Genomic DNA, 21,211 nt, shown 5'->3' with positions numbered 1-21,211 from the left:
TGTTTTGGGGGGGGGAGGGCCAAATCCCCCCTGGTGGGGCAGATCCCCGGCGCCATTACCCCTCCACGGAGGCACCAAATCCTCCTGAGGAGGGGGTGTTACCTTGAAAATGGCGGGGGACTACACTTCCCAGCAGCCCCCGCGCGCCGCCCTTCCGCCGCGCGCCGCGCAGGCGGGTGCGCGCGGGGCTCCGGCCCACGCGTGGCCCCTCGCCATGAGCTCAGGTCAGGGGCCCCACGCGGGGGGGTGAGGGAGGGGGTGGAGGGGGGTGAAGGGGGGGGGGGGGGGACACGATGTACACGGCCACCTCCCCCCCCCCCCCCCCCCGCATGGCTGCGTGCGGGGCTCCACGGTCGTGCGGGGGGGGGGGGGTTGCATCGTGCGTGGCCCCACGGGTGCAGCGTGGATAACCCACGGGGGGGGGGGGGGGTGTCCATCGTGCATATTCCTGCGGTTGCATCGTGCGTGGTGTGTGTCCCCCCCGGGGTTTATATCGGTTTATATCGCATTATGTATGTTCCCCCCCCACGCGTGGGTTTGTATCGGTTGCAGCGAGGATAACCCACGGGGGGGGGGGGGGTGTGTGCATCGTGCATGGTGTGTATCGTCGTCGTCCCCCGGGGTTTATATCGCTTTATATCGCATTATGTGTGCCCCCTCCCCCCCCCACGCGTGGGTTTGTATCGGTTGCAGCGAGGATAACCCCCGGGGGGGGTGGGGGGGGGAGTGTTGCATCGTGCATGGTGTGTATCGTCGTCGTCCCCCAGGGTTTATATCGCTTTATATCGCATTATGTGTGTCGCCGTGTCCCCCCCCCCCCCCCCGCGTGGGTTTGTATCGGTTGTACGGTGGATAACCCACGGGGGGGGCATGGGGGTGTTGCATCGTGCATGGTGTGTATCGTCGTCGTGTCCCCCCTCGGGGTTTATATCGCTTTATATCGCATTATTCCCCCCCCCCCCCCACGTGGGTTTGCCGAGGGCGGCGCTGGGGACGGTGCCCGGTGGGGCGCTGTGCCCTCCCCGGCATCGCCACTTTGTGGGGGGGCTCATGTCCCCCGCTCCCGTTGTGTCCCCCCCTGGCCCACCCCGGGGTGCCGTGGGGCTGGAAGAGGCTGCGGCGAACAAGAGGATTTGTGGGTTTGGATGTCGGAACGGGTTTGCTTTCGCGACCCGTCACGACAAACGCACCGCCTGCGCTCCTCCGACCGTTCCCCACCGCTGTCGTTTCATCCCAACCGGCGCTGTACCCCTTCAGAACCCACCTGAGGTGGAGCTTTGAGGATGGGATGCACCAAAATTTGGGGCTTTTGGAGGCTTGTTTTGCTGCCGGACCGGCTCGTGCCGGGGATTTAAGTGAGGCCGTGTCACGCAGGTGTCACCCAGGTGGAGCGGAGGATGCTGAGCATGGAGGACCACCATGGTCCCATCTCTCAGATGGGATCTGAGTTGAACAAGTCAGATTTATCCGCGTTGGGTACACTGTCCTCCCCGACATCCTGGTCTCTAAATGGGAGAGACACGGATCTGACACGTGGACCACTCGGTGGCGAAGGAACCGGCTGGATGGTCACACTCGAATTGCTGCAGTCAACGGCTCCATGTCCAAGTGGTGACCAGTGATGAGTGGTGTTCCTCAGGGGTCGGTGCAGGGATCGGTGCTGTTTAACATCTTTGGTGCCATGGACAGTGGGGTGGAGCGCACCCTCAGCAAGTTTGCTGATGACATTGAGCTGTGTGGAGCAGTCGACACGCTGGAGAGGAGGGATGCCATCCAGAGGGACCTGGACAGGTTTCAGAGGTGGGCCCATGCCAACCTCATGAAGTTCAACCAGGCCAAGTGCAGGGTCCTGATTGTGGGTCAGGTCAACCCCAAGCACAAATCCAGGCTGGGGGGACAATGGCTGGAGAGCAGCCCTGAGGAGAAGGACTTGGGGGTGTTGGCAGAGGAGAAGCTCACCATGAGCCGCTGATGAGCGCTGGCAGCCCAGCGAGCCCCCGGCATCCCGGGCTGCATCCCCAGCAGCGTGGCCAGCAGGGCGAGACGGGGATTGTGCCCCTCTGCTGCGCTCTGGGGAGACCCCACCTGGAGAACTGTGTCCAGCTCTGGAGTCCCCAACATAAGAAGGACATGGACCTGGTGGAGCGGGGCCAGAGGAGGCCCCGGAGATGCTGGGAGGGCTGGAGCCCCTCTGCTGGGAGCACAGGCTGGGAGAGGTGGGGGGGTTCAACCTGGAGAAGAGACGGCTCCAGGGAGACCTTAGAGCCTCTTCCAGTGCCTAAAGGGGCTCCAGGAGGGCTGGGAGGGGACTCTGGATCAGGGAGGGGAGCGGTGGGACAAGGGGGAATGGTTTTACACTGGAAGAGGGGAGATTGAGATGAGGTATCAGGAAGAAATTCTTGGCTGTGAGGTGGTGCGCCCCTGGCACAGGTTGCCCTGAGAAGCTGTGGCTGCCCCATCCCTGGAGGTGTTCAAGGCCAGGTTGGACGGGGCTTGGAGCAACCTGGGCTGGGGGGAGGTGTCCCTGCCCAGGGCAGGGGGGTGGGGAACGAGATGGTCTTCAAGGTCCCTTCCAACCCAAAGCATTCCATGATTCTCTGACAAGAGACCTTTCGGTTTCGCTCCTGCCAACACCAGTGTGTGGCACTGCCCTCCGGCACCCACCGGTTTAATCCACGTAAAACGTGGGGAAAGGAAGCCCGGGCATCGCTTTGGGATGCTCCGACACCACCGCACCCCTGCATCCCGCCCAGGCTGCTCCGAGTCGGCGTTCGGGGAGACTCCAACCTCGAGCATCCCTTTGGTGGCATCGTCGGTCCGCGTGGTGGAGACGAGGGTGGATGAGGGACCGCGTTGCATTTTCTGACCCCGTGAGCGGAGCAATCCCGTGTTTTTCTCGCGCCGGTGAAGGATTTGGGGTAAGCCAGCCCTGAATTGCCATCGCTGTGGACCGTGGCGTGGCTTTACAGCCGAAAAACGCTTCGCGGGGTGGAGGCCGGAAGGGGGAAAAAGAGGCTGAAAAAATGCGGGTTTTGGGTTCAGCCGAGTGCTGGGTGCCATACCGCGCTGGAGGAAGCATCCGTGGCGCTTCTTCGCATCCCTCCCGTCGGCAGCGTTTCTCCGGCCGGGATGTAGGGAAGCGGCGCAACCAACCCCTGCGACCTTTGCCCGTTTCCTTTTGAATTTGCCCCGGTCGGCACGGAGGAGTTTTGCAAGAAGGCGGCGCTGGGGTGAGAGAGGAAGAGTTTTGTGGCAGGAAAAGGAAGAGGGTGACGGCGCGCGGTGGCCGGCCACCCCCTCCCATGGCTCTTCGGCTGCCAGCGCTCGTCTCCGTGGCGCTGGTGGTCCTCACCACCCTGCTGACCCCGCTCGCAGCCCCTCCGACCCCCTTTTGCCCATCTTTCGCCCCGAATCGGCAGCGTGGCAGCGCTCGGGGGTTAAACTTCACCTTCTCCGCCCCCCCTCCTCGTGCTGCTTAATTTAAGGGCACCCAGGTTTAACGCTGCCATCCTGGGAAGCCCCTTCCAGGGGCAGGAGATGCCCTAATCCTGACTCCACCCAACCGAAACGGGGATGACGGGCTGGGAGGAGCACGGACCCTCTCTCCCGAAGGGAGGTAGGAGCCCTTTATTTAACCAGAAATTAGGAAAAATATGACTTTGGGATCTAAACCACCTGGGGTTTGCCTTCACCCACCCCCCCCCCTTCCTCCTCCTCCTCCTCCTCGCCGGTGGTTGCCCAAGCGAGGATGCTCCCTGAGGCCACCAGCTGCTTTCCCCAGTGCACCCACTGGTTTTGGCGTACGGCGAGGTCTTGCGAAACTGGGGGCAGGAGAGGTCAGGGCAGTGCCTGCCCGGGCCGGGGGAGAAACCCGCCTCGCCGGAAGGGTTTTTGACCGTCGTTGCCTCCGCCGGTGTCGTAGGCGCATGGCAAAGCAAACACATCCTCCCCGCGGACGCCCCTTCCCTACAAATCCAAAGCGAAACCGGTTTGAGATGGACAGGGCTGCTGGGAGGACACCTCACCTATGAGGACGTCGTTTTCTCGCCCATCTCAAGGGTTTGATGCAGGAGAGCATTTTCCCCGGGGTTACCTGCGACGGCACAGCCCGAATCCCCATCTTCCACGGCCCCACCTCGTATGGAGCCCGTCTCGTCCTTTTTGTTTCTTCCAGTCTTGGGGCTTTTTTCCGGATGCTGCCACATCTGGGTAGGACCAGACCGCCCGGTAAAACACGTTTGCTCCGGCTGCGCGGCGGGCAGGGCAGCGTGTGTCTCGCCAGTTGGCTCGTGCGGCCGAGTTTATGTTGGCTTGGTGGAAAGGGCAGGAGAATCGACGCCGTCTCATCCCAACCCCTCGCCGGGTCTGGGCTTGCAGCCAGCTGTGACATCTCCCATCCCAAAGTAGAGCCTGAAGGCTCCTCTGAAAGATCCTCCTGAGTTAAATCTTGCCCTACGTGACCCAAACGTCGTCTTCCTTTCCTTATCTCTCCTTCCTTACTTTTGCCTCATCCTGATTTTCCATTTCCCCGTCTCCAGCTCAATCCGGTCAACCAAGACCTTGCTGGCTGCAGCAGTAACCTCCCCAGGTGGACCTTCGTCTTCTTGTGTGCAACCTGTAGCCCACATGTGTGCATGGATGGATGGATGGATGGAGAATGGACATATGGATGGAGGAGGATGGGAGAGGATGGACATATGGATGGAGGAGGATGGGAGATGACGGACCTATGGATGGAGGAGAATGGGAGGTGATGGACGAGTGGATGGAGGAGGATGGGAGATAGACATGTGGATGGATGGAGGATGGGAGATGATGGACATGTGGATGGAGGAGGATGGGAGATGGACGTATGGATGGATGGAGGATGGGAGATGGACATATGGATGGAGGAGAATGGGAGGTGATGGACGAGTGGATGGAGGAAGATGGGAGATAGACATGTGGATGGATGGAGGATGGGAGATGGATATATAGATGGAGGAGGATGGGAGATGATGGACATGTGGATGGATGGAGGATGGGAGATGATGGACATGTGGATGGATGGAGGATGGGAGATAGATGTATGGATGGAGGAGGATAGGAGATGATGGACGTGGATGGATGGAGGATGGGAGATGATGTACGTATGGATGGAGGAGAATGGGAGGTGATGGATGAGTAGATGGAGGAGGATGGGAGATGATGGACATGTGGATGGATGGAGGATGGGGGATGGATGGAGGAGGATGGGAGATGGATGGAGGATGGGGGATGGATGGAGGAGGATGGGAGATGGATATATGGGTGGAGGAGTATGGGAGATGGATGGATGGATGGAGGATGGGAGATGGATGGAGGAGGATGGGAGATGGTGGACAGATGGATGGGAGATGGAAGGACGGATGGGGAGGTGGACAGATGGGAGGTAGATGGGTGGGGGACACTGCTTGGGAAGCCCTGAGCATCCAACAGGGACCGCGAGAGAGGAGGGACATCTAAAAGCCCACTTGGAGGTTGTTCGCTTTGAGAAAGGTGCTTGTGAAAGAGCTGGGGCTGCAAAAGGAGCTTGTGGAGAAGGTCTGTGGGACCAACACGTGTCCGCTTTCGGGGGGGGGGGGGGGAGGGGGGGAGTGCTGCTGGGGAGAAAGACCGCGTCTCGGGGCAAAATCTCAGGGCGAGGACCGGCGCTGGTGTTCACAAACGATCCCCAGCACCTCTTCCCCCCCCCCCCCCATTTTCCCCCAAAACCTCGACGGAGGGGGACACACGTGGGGGTTCCCTGGAAAGGGGAAGAGACAAGGGGGTGTCTCGGAGCCGGGCGAGGACTTCCAGCAGCCTTTTTGCCCGCGTGAACCCGGCGTCAACGGGGAATTTTTGGGGGGGAAATCTCTTCCCTTTGCACTCGGGGCTGATGCATCTCGGGGGGGGGGGGTTGTCCCCCACCTTAACCCCCACCTTTAGCAGCAGAACAAAACAAATCTCTTCCCGGGGGCTCTCCGGATGAGCTCAGGGGTAATAAAACCCTCTTGTTTTTTGGGGGGGGACACGGGGACACGGCTGCCCCCCCCTTCCCGCACCGTGTTTGCCGACGAGGTGTGGTCCCATTCAAACCGGTGGCGCAGCTTCGCCGCCGCGCTCTGCCTTCGCCGGATGCTTCCCGGACACGTCCGCCGGCGGGCAGGTGATGACGGGCTGTACCGATCCCATCCCACCCGGCGGGTTAAGGCACGGTGAGTCGAGAGGTTTTTTGGTTTGTTTGGTTGGTTTTGGTTTTTTAAATTATTTTTTTTTAGGGGATGGGAACAGCCGGGATGGATGCGGGAGGTGAGACGAACCCACGGGGACGGGACTCGGGGTTACGCAAAGAGCCGCGGGACGGAGCCGGTTGCGCCCGTGTTCCTGAGCTCCGCCGGCAGATTTGGCTTCTTTTAATATCATCCGGAAAGTCTTAATAATTTCGTGGCGGTTCGCAGCGGTGAGGGCTGCGCTTCTTGCTCGGGAAAGGGGCAGAGAGCGAATTGGGGCGTTTTCAGGTTGTTCCCGTACTTTTTCCCTCCGATCCTGCGGAGGAGCGCCGGTGGGGGGAATGGGGGGAAGGGGGGGGAGGAAAAGCCTTTGTGCGCGGCACCCCCTCGGCCCTCTCCTTTGTTCTGCGCTTCCGAAGGGGCGGCACACGCTCCTCCTGCGCCCGCTCCCGCCCTCCTTTCACCCAAAATCCAGGGTTTTCCGCAAGGTTTTGTCGCTGGAGGCGGGGAAAACCTGACGTGTCCCCCCCCCCCTCCTCTCCGGAGGGGGGGGGAGGGGGGCTTGGCGAGCTTCCCAACCGTTCCTTTTAGCTCCTGCGAGGGCTTTTGTTTTAATAAACCATCCCTTTGGGCTCCTCATCCCATCCTCCGCCCAAAATTTATCCCTTGGAGCGGCACCGGGACCTTTTGCCACCTGCCGTACCCACCGGGGTCGCACGGCGAGATGGAGACGCCGACCCCGGTGATGATCGAAACCAGGGGGGATGGTTTTAATTAATTCCTTTTGTCACCCGCAGACGAGCTTCGGGGTCGGACCGGGGAGCGACCGGAATCCAACCGGGGTGGCTTTTCCGGCGGAGGACGGGTGCGCGGGCTCCGAGCCCGGCGAGTAAATCGTTAAGCCGGTCCGAGGAGTGCCCCTCCTGGCAACCTGAACCCGGTCCAGGCAGGAAATTTATCTGCCGTGTTCCCGAGGGTTGGGAAAAAAGCCGCCGGCTTTGCGTTTGTGCCACGTGTTATCTCCGCCGCTGCTGCTTTAAGATCGCGGAGGAGTTGGGATGGGGCAGCTCGTAATCCGGCGTGGATTTAGGGGATAAGCGGGTTCTTCGAACTTCACGGGGATGGAGGGTGATGCTTCAAATCCCACCGGAGATGATGCCTGCGATGGTTGCGATGTTCTCCGTCTCCCGGGCCGGGAGTTGGGGCGGAACGGGAGGCGTTGAGCCCCGCCGGGATGTCGTTAAAACTGGAAAACCGACAAACTTTTGTGGCCGCGTCCTCATAGCTGGTGGGGAAGGGGGGGGGGGGAGGAAGGCAAGGAGCAAACAAGCGTGAGAAGCGACGGGGAGAGCTCTGCCTGGCTCCGCACCAGCCCCGCTCCCTTCCCCCCCCCCCTCCCCCCCCCTTCGGCCGCTAAGCCGCTGGGGTTTGTGCCAGCTTTTCTGCCCGGGCTCCTTTGGCATCGGTTGGCGCGACCGTCACGTGCCGCGGGGGAAGGGCCACCGGGCAACGGTTGGGGTTGCCCCGTCCCCACAGCATCCCACCGCGCCGCCGAGGTGACCCTCTGCCGGGAGCCGAGGGGAGGGGACGCCGTATCCAACCGCCTTCTGCGACTCATCCAGGGGTGTCACCGCTGCAGCCGGGAACCCGTCACCGTGACATCTCCTATATAACCTCTCGGATCAGCTCTCTTAATATTTTTTTTTTTTTTTAAATTATTTTTGCCCTTCTTTGGCTTTGCAGACAGCAGCAGGCTGCTGGGGGAGCGGCGGCCGGGCTACGGGACGCTGCAGCGAGACGCCGCGAAATCCCGCATGGTAGGTCGGCGCAAAAACCGGGCGTTATCCGCAACGCCGACGCGAGACGGTGGTTTTCCAGCCCCAAAGCTACTCCATGATCCACCCGCCTGGTGTTAAATCACTCCAGGAGGCTTTAAGGCTGTTAGTGCTTTAGGATTTAGACGCTTGATAATCGTAATTTTGGATTATTTTATGATTAAGCATCCCTGAAAAGGTGATCTCCGTTCTTCCAGGAGGTCACGGGCTACCAGACCAAGACGTGGCGGGTGGCCCTGTGCCACGCTTGCTCCGTGCTGACGGCCGGACTGCTTCTCCTCCTCTTCCACTGGAAGCCCAGCCTGGAGGTGCAGGCGAAGTGCAAACCCTGCGCCCTCGGCCAGGCAGACTGGGTCATCATCAGGGTGAGTCCCCCGAAGGGCTCCAGGGGTCTGGAAGGGTTGGGCTCCACCACCGCCTTCCCGGGAGGGACCTCGGCACGTTCCTCACCGTTTGTCACCTTTCCCTTCCCTATCTGCGTTTGACTTGCGTCAAGCAACGCGCTGCCCCACAGCCAAATTCTTCATAGAATCATGGAACGGTTTGGGTCGGAAGGGACCTCGAAGATCATCTCGTTCCAAGTCCCCCGGGCAGGGCTACCTCCCACCAGCCCAGGTTGCTCCAAGCCCCATCCAACCCGGCCTTGAACACCTCCAGGGATGGGGCATGTCCCACCCCCTCTGGGCAACCTGCGCCAGGGGCTCACCACCCTCACAGCCAAGAATTTATTCCTAAGATCAAATCTAAATCTCCCCTCTTTCAGTTGAAAATCATTAATATTCCAGGAATAATTTTGCGCTTTCCCCTTCCCTAGCAGCCAGCCTGGTATTCCTCTTTGTTGAGACGGAATTTCTCTTTATTGAGACGGAATTTCTCTTTGTTGAGATGGAATTTCTCTTTATTGAGCCGGAATTTCTCTTTTTTGAGCCGGAATTCCTCTTTATTGAACCGGAATTTCTCTTTATTGAACCAGAATTTCTCTTTATTGAGCCAGAATTTCGTTTTATTGAACTGGAATTTCTCTTTATTGAACCGGAATTTCTCTTTATTGAGCCGGAATTCCTCTTTGTTGAACCGGAATTCCTCTTTGTTGAACCGGAATTCCTCTTTGTTGAACCGGAATTCCTCTTTTTTGAGCTGGAATTTCTCTTTTTTGAGCTGGAATTCCTCTTTTTTGAGCCAGAATTCCTCTTTATTGAACCGGAATTCCTCTTTATTGAACCGGAATTCCTCTTTTTTGAGCCAGAATTCCTCTTTATTGAACCAGAATTTCTCTTTATTGAGCCAGAATTTTGTTTTATTGAACCGGAATTCCTCTTTATTGAACCGGAATTCCTCTTTTTTGAGCTGGAATTTCTCTTTTTTGAGCCGGAATTCCTCTTTATTGAACCGGAATTTCTCTTTATTGAGCCAGAATTTCTTTTTATTGAACCGGAATTTCTCTTTTTTGAACCGGAATTTCTCTTTTTTGAGACGGAATTCCTCTTTATTGAACCAGAATTCCTCTTTATTGAACCTGAATTCCTCTTTATTGAGCCGGAATTGCTCTTTATTATCCCTGAAACCCTCCCATCACCTGGGCCGGGTGGCCGGGCACTCCCCGCCTGCCCGTGCCGCTGTCCCCGTTTGAAGGAACCGGGGTGGGGGGACATGGGGGGACCTCCCCCCTTTCCCTCTGCTCAGCCCCGTACCTGCGTTACAGGACCGATTCGGACAGTGCTTCACCACCCGCGTGCGGACGGAGGCGCTGGGGGAGGGCAGGTGAGACGGGCTCGCGTCCCCGCGGGGCTCCCGGGGGCTTTTGCTTTTGGAAGGAGGGGGACGTTTGCAGCGGCGCCGGTGGATGCGGAGGGACTGACCCTTAGGTTTTTACCCCCACCCCGAGCAGCCTGGAGCATCACCCCGGCGCCAGACCGGAGGACCGCAGGACCAGCATCGCCATCGGCGTGGCGGACGAGGAGGAGAGCCGGGATACCATCCGGCTCCACGAGAAGGAAGAGGTAACCGCTCGCGACCCTTCCCACCCCCGCCCCGTAAATCCCGACCTGTCCTCCTGTCCCGTTAACACCTTGGTTTTTTCCGTCCCGCTCCGCTCAGAAGAACATCTTGCGGTACTATCTCTTCGAGGGCGTGCGGTACGTCTGGATGGAGCGGCGGCAAGCGTACTGCAAAGTCAGGTATTTCTCCATCCCTCTCCTCCCATCCCAAACCCCTCTGCATCTCCCTCCTGCTCTCCTTCATCCCTCACCCCCCCCCTCCCCCCTAAAATGGTCCCGGTTGGAAGCCGTATAACCGCGCTGGAGCTTTTCTCTGCTCTGCAAAACCTGTGGAGATCATCCTTGGGGGGTTGGGGTCCGGGATGCTGTGCTGCTTTTCCGCCCCCCCCCACCTCCGTGGGGAGTTGTTGATGTTGCCGGGGGCTTTGTGGGCAGAGGAGAGCGGGAGAAACGGTTTGGCAGCTGTCCCCCCCCCCATCCCCCCCTCCCATCCTCCCCAGTGCTGGCTGCTCCCCGCCGCGCTGTGCCGCTCTCCCAACTGTGCCCCTTTTTGTTCCCGCTCCTTGGCGCCCGCCGGCCGCGGCGGATGCCGAGGAACAAGATGCTCTCCATTTCCCAAAGAGGGTTGTTGGGGGTTTTTTGGGGTTTTTTTTTTTTTTGGACGCGGTGTTTGTTCTGCCGGGCCAGGCTCCTGCTGGTTTTGACTCTTTGTTTCTCCCTTTTTCTTTCCCCCGGGGCTTGCCAGCGTCTTGGATGAAGGCTGGACCTGCGCGGATCTCCACCTCTCCCAGGCCGGGCTCCACCAACAAGACCACAACACCAGGTAGGGATCCTACAGCTTCCTGGGACGCCCGGGGAACGCGGATGTGGCTTTTCCAGGAGCCAGCGAATTCTGGACTATGGGGTTTTTCTTGCACCCAGACCTCAAAACAAGGTGATGCCGCGTGTGCTGGATTGCCCTGCCGTGGCTTCTCCGTCTAACGGGGCTCCGGTGGAGGTCCGGCCAACGCGAGGGTCCCTCGGGTTGGAAATGCAGTTTTTTTCCCCCCTTGGAGCGCACGCGCTTCCTCCTCGTTTTTTCTCTCCTTTTTTGCAGAAGGAAGATCTACGGACCGAACCTCATCGAGGTGCCAGTCAAGTCCTACGGCAGGCTGTTGGTGGAGGAGGTGTGCATCTACCGGCCATGCTTCCAAAGACCGAGTTGTCCCCCGGGGCAGGATCCTTCCCGCTGCTCCGTGTCCCTCGCTGCCGGCGCTTCCTCGCTGGCGGGGAGGAGAGGACTTTAGGAGAAGCGGTTTGAGCAGAGATCAGAGAAGGCAGAGCTGTGGAGGGGACCCATCCTGCCTCTTAGCTCAGACAGGAGCATCCCCAGAGGGTTGCAGAGGTGGCTGAGCATCCTCAGGAGTGTACCGACCGTAAGCAAAGCCGGGGAAGGACGGAGGGTTTGTGAGAAGTCAGCTAGTTCATCCCCAGCCCCAGGGAAGGACCGTCATCTCCTCTGCATAAGCAGTCGTTCCTCAAGGAGCCTGGAGGTCTCACGATGGGCTGGAGGGAAGTTCTCCCCACCCCAAACCTGCTCTCTCTCTCTCTCTCTCTCTCTGTGTTCCCTTCCAGGTGCTCAATCCCTTCTACATCTTCCAAGTGTTCAGCATCGTGCTGTGGGTCTGCGACGCCTATTACTACTACGCCGCCTGCATCTTCCTCATCTCCACCGTCTCCTTAGGGCTGTCCCTCTACGAGACGAGGAAGGTCGGTGGTGGGATTTTAGCGTTTTAGTGGAATAGCCCCTTTTCTGATGCTGGTTGACCTCTCTGCTGATGCTGAGCTCCCTCCGAGCCCAGCTGGGGGAGGACAACCCCTACTCCCAACGGCGGGGTGGGTTTCCTTGTCCTTCATCCGTGGTCCCGAGCCTTCGAGTCCCGTTTTTGGGGATGCTTCGCTGGGCTTTTTTGAGCTGCTGCTAACCGCTCCCTCCCTTGCAGCAAAGCTCCACGCTGCAGAACATGGCCAAGATGTCAGTGAGCGTCCGAGTCCGTCGCCCCAGCGGAGGTGAGTGTGATGACCGCCGGTGAAGGCGTGAAGCCCTTGGGGACGATGCTGGGATGACGTGCCTGAGCACGGCCGCCTTCTTTTTTGGGTTTGTTTGGTTTTTTTGGGGGTTGTGTTTTTTTTTTTTTGGGGTTTTTTTTTTGTCGCGCCAGAGGAGATGGTGGTGAGCTCCGCCGACCTGGTGCCGGGCGATTGCATCAGCCTCCCCGCCGACGGGATGCTGGTGCCTTGCGACGCCGCCCTGCTGACGGGCGAGTGCATGGTCAACGAGAGCATGCTGACGGGTGAGAGCCCCAACACCCCCAAGCGGGCTACGCGCCTCCGCCACCCCGGCTTCGCTGGGAATTTGGAGTTGGAGGAGCGGGGAGGGAGAAAGGACGAGCCGTCTATCCCGATGGCCCTACGGCAGCCCCTTCCCATCCAGGTTGGTTGGGTCCTGCCCCCTTCCCAGGGTGATAAACCTCCCGCCGTGGTGTTCCTCACCGTAGGGGAGAGCGTGCCGGTGATGAAAACCCCTCTCCCGGCCGGCGGCCAGGCAGCTGGCATCGTCTATTCCCCCGAGGAGCACCGGCGGCACACCTTGTTCTGCGGGACGCAGGTCATCCAAGCCAAGTCCTACGTGGGCAGAGAAGTGCTGGCCGTGGTGACCCGCACCGGTAACGAATGGGTTGAGCAGGAGGTGGGGGGAAACCAGGATTGAACCCACCTCCTTCGGAGCGGTGACTTGGCACGCGCTCACCTTCCCCCCCTCTCCCACAGGGTTTTGCACGGCCAAAGGGGATCTCATCAGCTCCATCCTCTACCCCAAACCCGTCAGCTTCAAGTTCTACAAGGACGCTGTGAAGTTCGTCCTGTTCCTCGCCGTCCTGGGTACGGGTGAGCGCGGAGGCGCGGCCAGGAGCAGCCAAATTCCTCTTAAAATGGTTGAACGCAGCCTTCGCCTGCTTCGCTTTGTAACCGAGCCCCTTCTCCCTCCCGCACAGCTTTGGTCGGCACGCTGTACAGCATCCTCATCTTGGTTAAAAACCAGGTAGGGTGGTCGAGGCTGGTGAATGTCCACGCTCGGGTTGGCCCCGGGACCATCAGCCCACGCGCTTGAAGATGGGTGAGGGCGACGGGGATGCCCACCCCTCTTCCTTCCTCGCCTGCCAGGTCCCCGTGGGGCAAATCGTCATCCGTGCCCTCGACCTCGTCACCGTCATCGTACCCCCGGCTCTCCCGGCTGCGATGACGGTGGGCACCATCTACGCCCAGAACAGGTTGAAGAACCGGGGCATCTTCTGCATCAGCCCTCCCCGTATCAACCTCTGCGGGAAGATCCGCTTGGTTTGTTTCGACAAGGTGAGTCCGGAACGGCGCGGCGGGGAGGGTGGTTTCCAGTTCAAGGATGAGGAGGAGGGGACTTGGACCCACCAGGCTCTCCCCCGCAGACGGGAACGCTGACGGAGGAAGGCTTGGATGTCTGGGGGGTGGTCCCGTTGGAGGACAACCGCTTCGCCCCCATCGTCCGCGAGCCCCGTTGCCTGCCCGCCGGCCCCTTGCTCTACTCCCTGGCCGCCTGCCACGCCGTCACGCTGCTGCGGGCGCAGCCCGTCGGGGACCCCGTGGACCTCAAGATGATGGAGTCCACGGGCTGGGTAAGACGAGCGGCGGGCGAGGTCGCGTAGCTGGAAAGAGGAAGGCGGCGAGCATCTCGCTCCGCCGGGAGAAGGGGATTGTTTAAAACCATCCGTGGGGCGGATGGGGTTTGGGGTTTGCGAGGCAGAGCTTTTCCCAGCTTGGTATCCGTCTTGGTTTCAGCGCCTGGAGATGATGGAGGAGGAGGAGGAGGAGGAAGGCGAGCTACCCGCTTTCCAGCAGTTTGGGACGAAGGTCTTGGCTGTGATGAAACCTCCTCCCGAGGAAGAACAGCCACGAGACAGGGTAAGTCCCGGGGAGCAGAAGGGCTCAGGCTCCCCGAGTCACTGGATCTGCACCCCCAAAGGTTCGCGGTGCTTCACAGCCCCTGGAGGGGTCGGACCTCCCGGAGAAATTCCTATCGGGCTCTGACACCCGCTCCCTCTCCTCCGCAGAAGCACCGGTCGCCCCTGGGGATCCTCCGGCGTTTCCCCTTCTCCTCCTCCTTGCAGAGGATGAGCGTCCTGGTGAAGCTGCCCGGCGAAGCCTCAGCCCACGTCTACACCAAGGGCGCGCCGGAGATGGTGGCCAGTCTTTGCGGGAAGGAAACTGGTACGTACTGGGAGACGGGCGGTGGTTCTCTATCCCTCCCCGGCTGAGAAGCGGTCGGTCCTGCTGCTCCCTCGTCTCTCTGCATCCCTACGGCTCATCCCCACGGGGAAATTCTCCCGGGTGATGCCGTGGGAGGTGGGGGGGGCAGTTCCCGGAGGTGCTTTGGATTAACTCTGGCTTCACATCGAGGGTGGGAGGTGGGGGGGGGGGGAAAATAGGAGCCAAAGGGGATCGGAGTCTGGATGAGCATCCAAAGCCCTTCGGTCCTTTGGGAAGCTCGAGCCCCGGGTCTGCGGAGCCGGGGTTCATCCCGGGGTTTGTTCTGACCCCGCTTTTCCCCGGGCGGCTGCCAGTGCCCGCGGATTTCACCCGGACGCTGCGACACTACACCACGGATGGATTCCGCGTCTTGGCTCTGGCTTACAAACCCCTGAGCGCGGTGACCACCTTCCAGGAGGCCCTACAGCTCCCGAGGTCGGTGCCAACAACTTTTTTTTTTATTTATTTATTTTTTATTTATTTTTTTATTTCCTCTCTGTTTAGATCTTGTTTGCTCCCGGCGTCTCACGGGACGCTTTCCTCGCCCCACCGCCTGCCCCCCATCCGAGCAGCCCGCAGGGATTTAAACCCCATCCCGTCCTAAAGCTTTCGCTGGCTGCCTCCCGGATGGATTTTTTGAAGCTTTTTTTTATACCGACGGATGCTCTCCGCCTGGTGTGGGAGATGGTGTTGAATGGCTCCTTCTATCCCACCAGGGACTCCGTGGAGAGCCACCTGACCTTCCTGGGCTTCCTCGTCATGAAAAACGTCCTCAAACCGCAGTCCGCGCCCGTCGTTCGCCTCCTGAGGAACGCCAACATCCGCCCCGTCATGGTGACAGGTGACATTGCGGAAGGGGGAACGGGGACGCCGGGTTCGGGGAGGAGACGGGACGCCGGCGACCCTTGACATTGCACGAAGGGGTTGGAGGGTTTCTCCACCAGGAACCGGTGGTCTGCAGCAACTGGGAGGCACGGGGAGGGCTCCGGGACGCTGATTTCGTGCGTCACCGCTACTTGTTCACGTTCATTGCCGGGGGGGGGAACGCTCAGGGCGGGCTGCTTTTTGGGGAACCCACGGACCTGGGGTGGGCGGCTTCGGCAGCAAAACTGCTCGTGGTTCCTCCCCCCCCCCCCATTCACATAAATCTCATGAGCACCCCAAATTTCACCGGGGGGGGGGGGTGGTGTAGGAGTCGCCCTCGGGCGTTTTGCAAGCGAGGCGAGCGGGGTTTGGCGCTGCCGTTTTTCTTCGGGGTAAGGCAGAAAAGAGATTTGGGGAGTTTTCCCCCAAAACTGGGGAAGCGAAGGGACACCATCCCCCCTCCTCCCCCCCACCCCCACCCCCCGCAACGCGGCTGCGGTGACCGGGAGAAAGGGGAACGCGACGGGTTTGAGCCTCTCTTGGATTGGAGCCGGGTGAGACACCGCCGGCGGAGCGAAACGCCCCCCCCCCCCTCACCCCCCCCCCCCCCGTCACCAAATTGTGCCAGGGGACAACATGCTGACGGCCGTCAACGTGGCCAAGAGCTGCCGCATGGTGGAACCCAAAGAGCGGGTGATCTTCGTCAACGCTTCCCCGCCCAGCCGCGACAAACCCGCCGCTCTGAAATTCGTCCTCGCCGAATGCTCCCAGGGCGAAGAGCGGCCGGAGGTGGGTCCCCGGGCAACATTTCGGGGGGGGGGGGGAGGGAGGAGGGATTTGTAAAGCCCGGACCGCCAGTCATCTTGCAGGACTCTTTTTTTGTTTTGTTTTGTTTTGTTTTGTTTTTTTCCCCAGCGTCGTTACGCTTAGAGGCAATCATGGGTGCGCTTTCTTAATTAATGCCTCATTTAGGAGGAGGTAACCTGCTCCTCTTCTCCCTCCTCCCCGGGAGAACGTCAGGAGCTGATGCTCCAAACGCCCTCGTGGGATGCAGCCGGCGCCGCGCTGCTCCGCCCTCGGCGCGAAACCCCCAAATACCGTCTTTTATATCCCTGAAATTAAGTTTTAAGTGCAAGCTGCTTCACCTCCTGCTCCGTAGGGGTTGAGGCTGCCGGTTCAGACCCGTGGCCCCGGGAGCCTCCGCGGGGAAAAAGTTTGAGGGTTCGAAGGCGAGCGGAGTCGTTTTCCTCGGCAGGGTGCGCAGCGCCAGCGGGACGGCCGTCGCCCCCGGCCGCAGCCCTTCCACTTGGCCTTGAACGGCAAATCCTTCGCCGTGGTTTGCGAGCACTTCGCCGACCTCCTGCCCAAGGTGAGCTCCACGGGCGGGGATTTTTCCGGCAAGGTTGACCTCGCCGGGACGTTATTGCCTTGCAGCTCTAGAATCAAAACACCACGAAGGGGTCGTCGGGAGGTTTATTTTTTTAACGTCGGGACGGGATGCTCTCTGCCCCGCTGAGCTGGTGAAGCTCAAAATAACCCGGCACGTGGGGGGATGCGAGGGGGCTGCCGGAGGAATACGGAGCCTTCCCTTCTTCGCAGATCCTCATCCGAGCCACCGTGTTCGCCCGCATGTCGCCCGACCAGAAGACTCAGCTGGTGTGCAACCTCCAAGAGCTCAAGTAAGCCCTTCCAGCCCCGAGGGACGGGGGACAGAGGAAGGCAAAAGGGCTTCATCCTCTGCCCGGTGCCACCTTTTGTGTGCCGGAGCGGTTGGCAGCTGCGAAATCGCATCCTGCCCTCTCCCACATGTGGGGTGATCCTAAATAAGGGGGTGCAACCTTGAAGACCCAAGGTTTCCTCCCCCCACCCCCCTTCCATCCGTCCCCTCGCGAAATACGGGATCCCTTCTCCCCGCAGCTACTGCGTGGGGATGTGCGGGGACGGCGCCAACGACTGCGGGGCTCTGAAGGCGGCCGACGTGGGCATCTCGCTGTCGGAGGCGGAGGCGTCGGTGGCCTCGCCGTTCACCTCCCGCGTGGCCGACATCCAGTGCGTGCCCACCGTCATCCGGTGAGCCGCCAGGAGCCGCGTGGCGGCGGCGGTGGTGGTGGCGGGGGGGGGTGTCTCGTGCCTCCGTCCCCTCTTTGGGACCGCGCGTGGAAGGGGCATTGCGGCTGGTTGGGTGACTCTTTCTCCCTGCAGGGAGGGCAGGTGCTCGCTGGTCACCTCCTTCGGCGTCTTTAAGTACATGGCCCTGTACAGCCTGGTGCAGTTCGTGTCCGTCCTGCTGCTCTACACGGTGCGTCCCGCGCTTGCCCGAATTCCTTGCGATGCTCAGGGACGCCTTTGGGTCACCTTGTCACCGCCGGGTTTCAACCCGTCCCTTCGCCTGGCTCCCCCGACGCTGAGAGCTGGGTGCTTTCTCCTTCCCAGATCAACACCAACCTGAGCGATTTCCAGTTCCTCTTCTTCGACCTCATCATCACCACCACCGTGGCGGTGCTGATGGGTCGCACCGGTCCCGCCCAGGAGCTGGGAGTGGAGCGTCCTCAAGGGGCGTTGATCAGCGTCCTTGTGCTGGGCAGCCTTCTCCTCCAGACGGCTCTGCTCATCACCGTGCAGGTCCTCAGCTACTTCATCACCGTCTCGCAGAGCTGGTGAGGCACCCGGCTTCGCGATGGGATGGGTGCAGATGGATGCCACGTTGCTTGGCCGTGGTTTTGGCCGAGGATGCGGCCAACCACCTTGCGGCGAACGGCTCCCGCGTGCTCGTGGAGAACGAGGGGTCGACTTTTGGAGCTTCTCGCGGCGCCTTACCCCCTTCCTTCTCCCCCTCCTGCCTCAGGTACGTGCCGCTGAACAGCACGGTGACGGCTCCCCAAAACCTGCCCAACTACGAGAACACGGTCCTCTTCTGCATCACGGGCTTCCAGTACCTCATCCTGGCCGTGGCCATGTCCAAGGGGTACCCGTTTCGGGAGCCGCTCTACGCCAACAGTGAGGATGATGTTGGCCACGTGGCCGAAGAGCGATGTCGAACCTTCATCCCCCCCTCCTCAACCCTCTTCCTTCTCGCCCTCAGTGCTCTTCTTGGTAGTCCTCATCCTCCTTTTTGGCCTCATGATATGGTTGACCCTCTACCCGTTGGGCTTCCCCAAAAACCTGCTGAAGCTGCAGGGCATCGACGACTTGAATTTCAAGCTGCTGCTGCTGGGGATCGCTGCCCTCAACTTCTTTGCCGCCTTCGTGCTGGAGGTGGGTGAGCCCCAGGGCGGGCATCGGGGGATGCGTGACATCCTTTTGGGTCTGTCCAAGCCTTCTCCAGGAGCCGTGGGCACGGGGAGAGCAGGGCTCACCTTGGCATCGCCTCTGCCCTCTCCTCGGGGTGCACAGCCTCCTAAAAACCCATTCTCCTCCTCCCCCCGCCCCCACCTCCCCTTTTTTGCCGCAGACCGCCCTGGACCATGGCTTGCTCGCCTGCCTGCGCAAGCTGCGCCGAAGGAAAGCGTCCAAGAAGCTCTTCAAGAGGCTGGAGAAGGAGCTGAGCCAGCAGCAGCCAGCCTGGCCGCCCCTTAACGAACCGCTCTTCGCTACACCCAAGATGTCCATCGCCGTGAGATAGCCCGCGGTCCGGCTTCCCTCCTGCCCGCTCCGCCGCCGCCGCCTGCCAGATCTTGGGGACCCGTCGTTTATTTATTGCTCCCGGGAAATCAAGGCGACGCGGTGGGTGGTGGGAGACCCTCGGCGTGGCGGCTGTGAATCCCACCCGCCGCCGAGAGGAGGAGATGCTGGAAGAGCGAACTGGGCGAGGAGGTGCAGGAGAAGAGGAGAAATGATCCCAGCTCAGCTCTTCCTCCAAGACCTCTCCCGCTCCCGCGCTGCCCTCGGACCCCTCTCCCCCGCGGCGCTGGGCACCGGTCCCGTTTCGCAGGAGGAAGAGGAGGAGGGGGGGGGGGGGGGGTGAGGTGCTGCCACCTCCCTTTTTCCTCTCCTGGAGGGTCGAAACCACCGAGAAGAGGGTTCCTCGTCTTCTCGCAGCGAGGGCAACCGCCGCAACCTCTCCTCTCCGCTCACTGTGAAAGAAATAACCCCTCCGCCTTCCCCTGCGCCCGTCCTGGATGTGTAGGAACTGTTTACAAACCGCTCCGTCCCCGGACTTGCCAAGGATGCCGCTCCGACCCCGACACCTGGGGATCAGCCGCGGGCGCCCTCTCCGCTTGCGCTGTTCCTGCAGAGCGTTTCTGCTTTCGGACGGGACCTTTGTAGCATTAAAAAAAAAAAACCAACACAAAAACGACAAAAAAAAAAAAAAAAACCACAAAACTCTGAATCTCTCTATTTTTTTAACTCCGCTCCAGCGCGTCGAGGTGTAAGCGCGGTCGGGAGAGTGACGTATCGCTTTGGGTTTCCGTACGGTGCCGTCGTCAGCGTTGTCTTAATAAATTAACGCTTATTTTCTCCGCCGTTTGCTCCTGCTGCCTGGCGCGGGTGGAGTGCCTGGGGGGGGGGGGGGGGCGGGATGGCAGCGCCGGCGCTGGGGAGAATCCAACGGAGTCGGAGAAGGTTTTCGGGTCACCCTCATTCTCCGGCTGGGCTGGAAGATGTTGTCCTTGATGGCCGAAAACAGAAGGCGAAGCCGGGGATGGCACCGCTGGGATTTCGGCAGCCTAAACCGAGTAGATAAACCACGAGCCTGTTCCCCAGCTGGAATTTCCTAGAAAATAATAATTGCTGGAAAAACCCCGGAGTCCTCGCCAAGACGGCAAAACCTTCCTCCTTCGAGGGAGGAAAAGCCGGTGGACGGGAGACACCGCATCCCGAAAGGAGAACCCGGGGGGAGGGGGACGCGCTGTCGGCATCGCCCTCTCCGAGACGGGGGATGGGGGGGGGGATGTTGATTATTATTTTGGGGGGGGGGTGGCGCTGGGAAGGTTGGTTCTCGCGGGGAATTCGCCCTGCGTGGAAAGTCGAAACCCCCTCGGAGCGCCAGCGGCGCCTCTCTGCCCCTCCGGGAGTTGGGGATTTAGATCAGGAAATGAGGCACAAGCAGAGGTAAGAGGTTTCCTGAAATCCCAGCCAAGGCTCGAGGTATTAAACCAGCCTTCCTGAGCTTAAAAAAAAACCCAAAAAAAAAAAAAAAAAAAACAAAAAAACAAAAAACCCCCAAAACACACCCCCAACCCTCACTTTACCCCTCGGTTCCCCCCCCACCGCCACCCCGCGGAGGTGGTTTTCGCTTGGCTGCTTTCGGCGGGGTGTTCCCGGCCTCCGGAGGGGTTTTTGGGTTTTGGTGGGGTTTTTTTGGTTTTGTTTTTTTTTTTTTTTTTTCTGGCAAAGTCCATTTAATTATTAACAAAGCGGGTCCTGCCCTCGGCTAGAGATTAACAAGGGCTGGGGGCGAGGTCGATGCTGGATTTCGGAGCAGGCAGAAGTTTTACCGGAACATCTGATGATGCGTTGGGAGTCTTTTGGATGGTTTTCTCCATCCTCCGCATGAAAACCGGGGAGATGGCAGCGCCTTAAAAAACCTCCTCTGCTTCTCCTCCGAGCCCCAAACTGGTTTTTCCTCCTCGTTTTTCCCCTCCTGGATGTGGAAAACCCCCACACCACCCCAAACCTCGGCCCCAGTGCTTATGGGTTCGGTGCGGTGGGTGCAATCCTGCCCCACGGCTGGAAAAACCAAATCCCTGTTGTTCATTCCCATCCACGTGCGCAGCGCTGGCCCTCTCCGGAGAGCGTCTCCCTCCATCCCAACCCTCCGGTCGCTGCCTTACTGGTTTCGAAGACGCTGAAAATTTTGTGGGGTTTTTATCCCCAGCGCCAGGCTCGCTGTCACCGCCGGGCTCGGTTTTTTTGGGGAGCATCCTCAGCCTCACCGGATGCAGCCGGCATCCCGCATCCTCCGGAAAGCCGGCCAGCGAGCCCAGGGGGGGGAAAGAGGGCCCCATGGTCGGCAGCGCCGGTTCCT

At 60.3% G+C, this 21,211-nt stretch overlaps 1 protein-coding gene across 1 annotated transcript; it reads left to right on the top strand.

Annotated features, from left to right (window-relative positions):
* The first annotated feature begins 200 nt into the window (after window positions 1-200).
* ATP13A2 (ATPase cation transporting 13A2) lies at window positions 201-19,694 on the top strand. The gene is made up of 29 exons (XM_082493625.1): window positions 201-224; window positions 7,974-8,047; window positions 8,263-8,430; window positions 9,768-9,826; window positions 9,954-10,065; window positions 10,163-10,242; window positions 10,808-10,885; window positions 11,159-11,228; window positions 11,677-11,811; window positions 12,045-12,111; window positions 12,264-12,395; window positions 12,600-12,767; window positions 12,871-12,981; window positions 13,095-13,141; window positions 13,264-13,452; window positions 13,542-13,748; window positions 13,912-14,034; window positions 14,184-14,340; window positions 14,694-14,814; window positions 15,096-15,220; window positions 15,872-16,032; window positions 16,499-16,612; window positions 16,843-16,922; window positions 17,161-17,313; window positions 17,446-17,542; window positions 17,677-17,900; window positions 18,089-18,240; window positions 18,326-18,498; window positions 18,695-19,694. The coding sequence occupies exons 1-29, from the start codon at window positions 215-217 to the stop codon at window positions 18,863-18,865; spliced, it is 3,558 nt and encodes a 1,185-aa protein (XP_082349751.1). The 5' UTR covers window positions 201-214; the 3' UTR covers window positions 18,866-19,694.
* Window positions 19,695-21,211: the final 1,517 nt, after the last annotated feature.

The sequence above is a fragment of the Vanellus vanellus genome (assembly GCF_965231255.1).
Source record: "Vanellus vanellus genome assembly, chromosome: 20".
Lineage (NCBI taxonomy): Eukaryota > Metazoa > Chordata > Aves > Charadriiformes > Charadriidae > Vanellus > Vanellus vanellus.
This window is presented reverse-complemented; position numbering and strand designations above follow the sequence as displayed.

Bases quoted from the DNA above. Each gene is read 5' to 3' on its own strand.
- ATP13A2 (XM_082493625.1), top strand. The intron at 12,396-12,599 runs GTGAGAGCCCCA...TCCTCACCGTAG, and splicing joins CAACGAGAGCATGCTGACGG to GGGAGAGCGTGCCGGTGATG. The intron at 16,923-17,160 runs GTAAGCCCTTCC...TTCTCCCCGCAG, and splicing joins TGCAACCTCCAAGAGCTCAA to CTACTGCGTGGGGATGTGCG.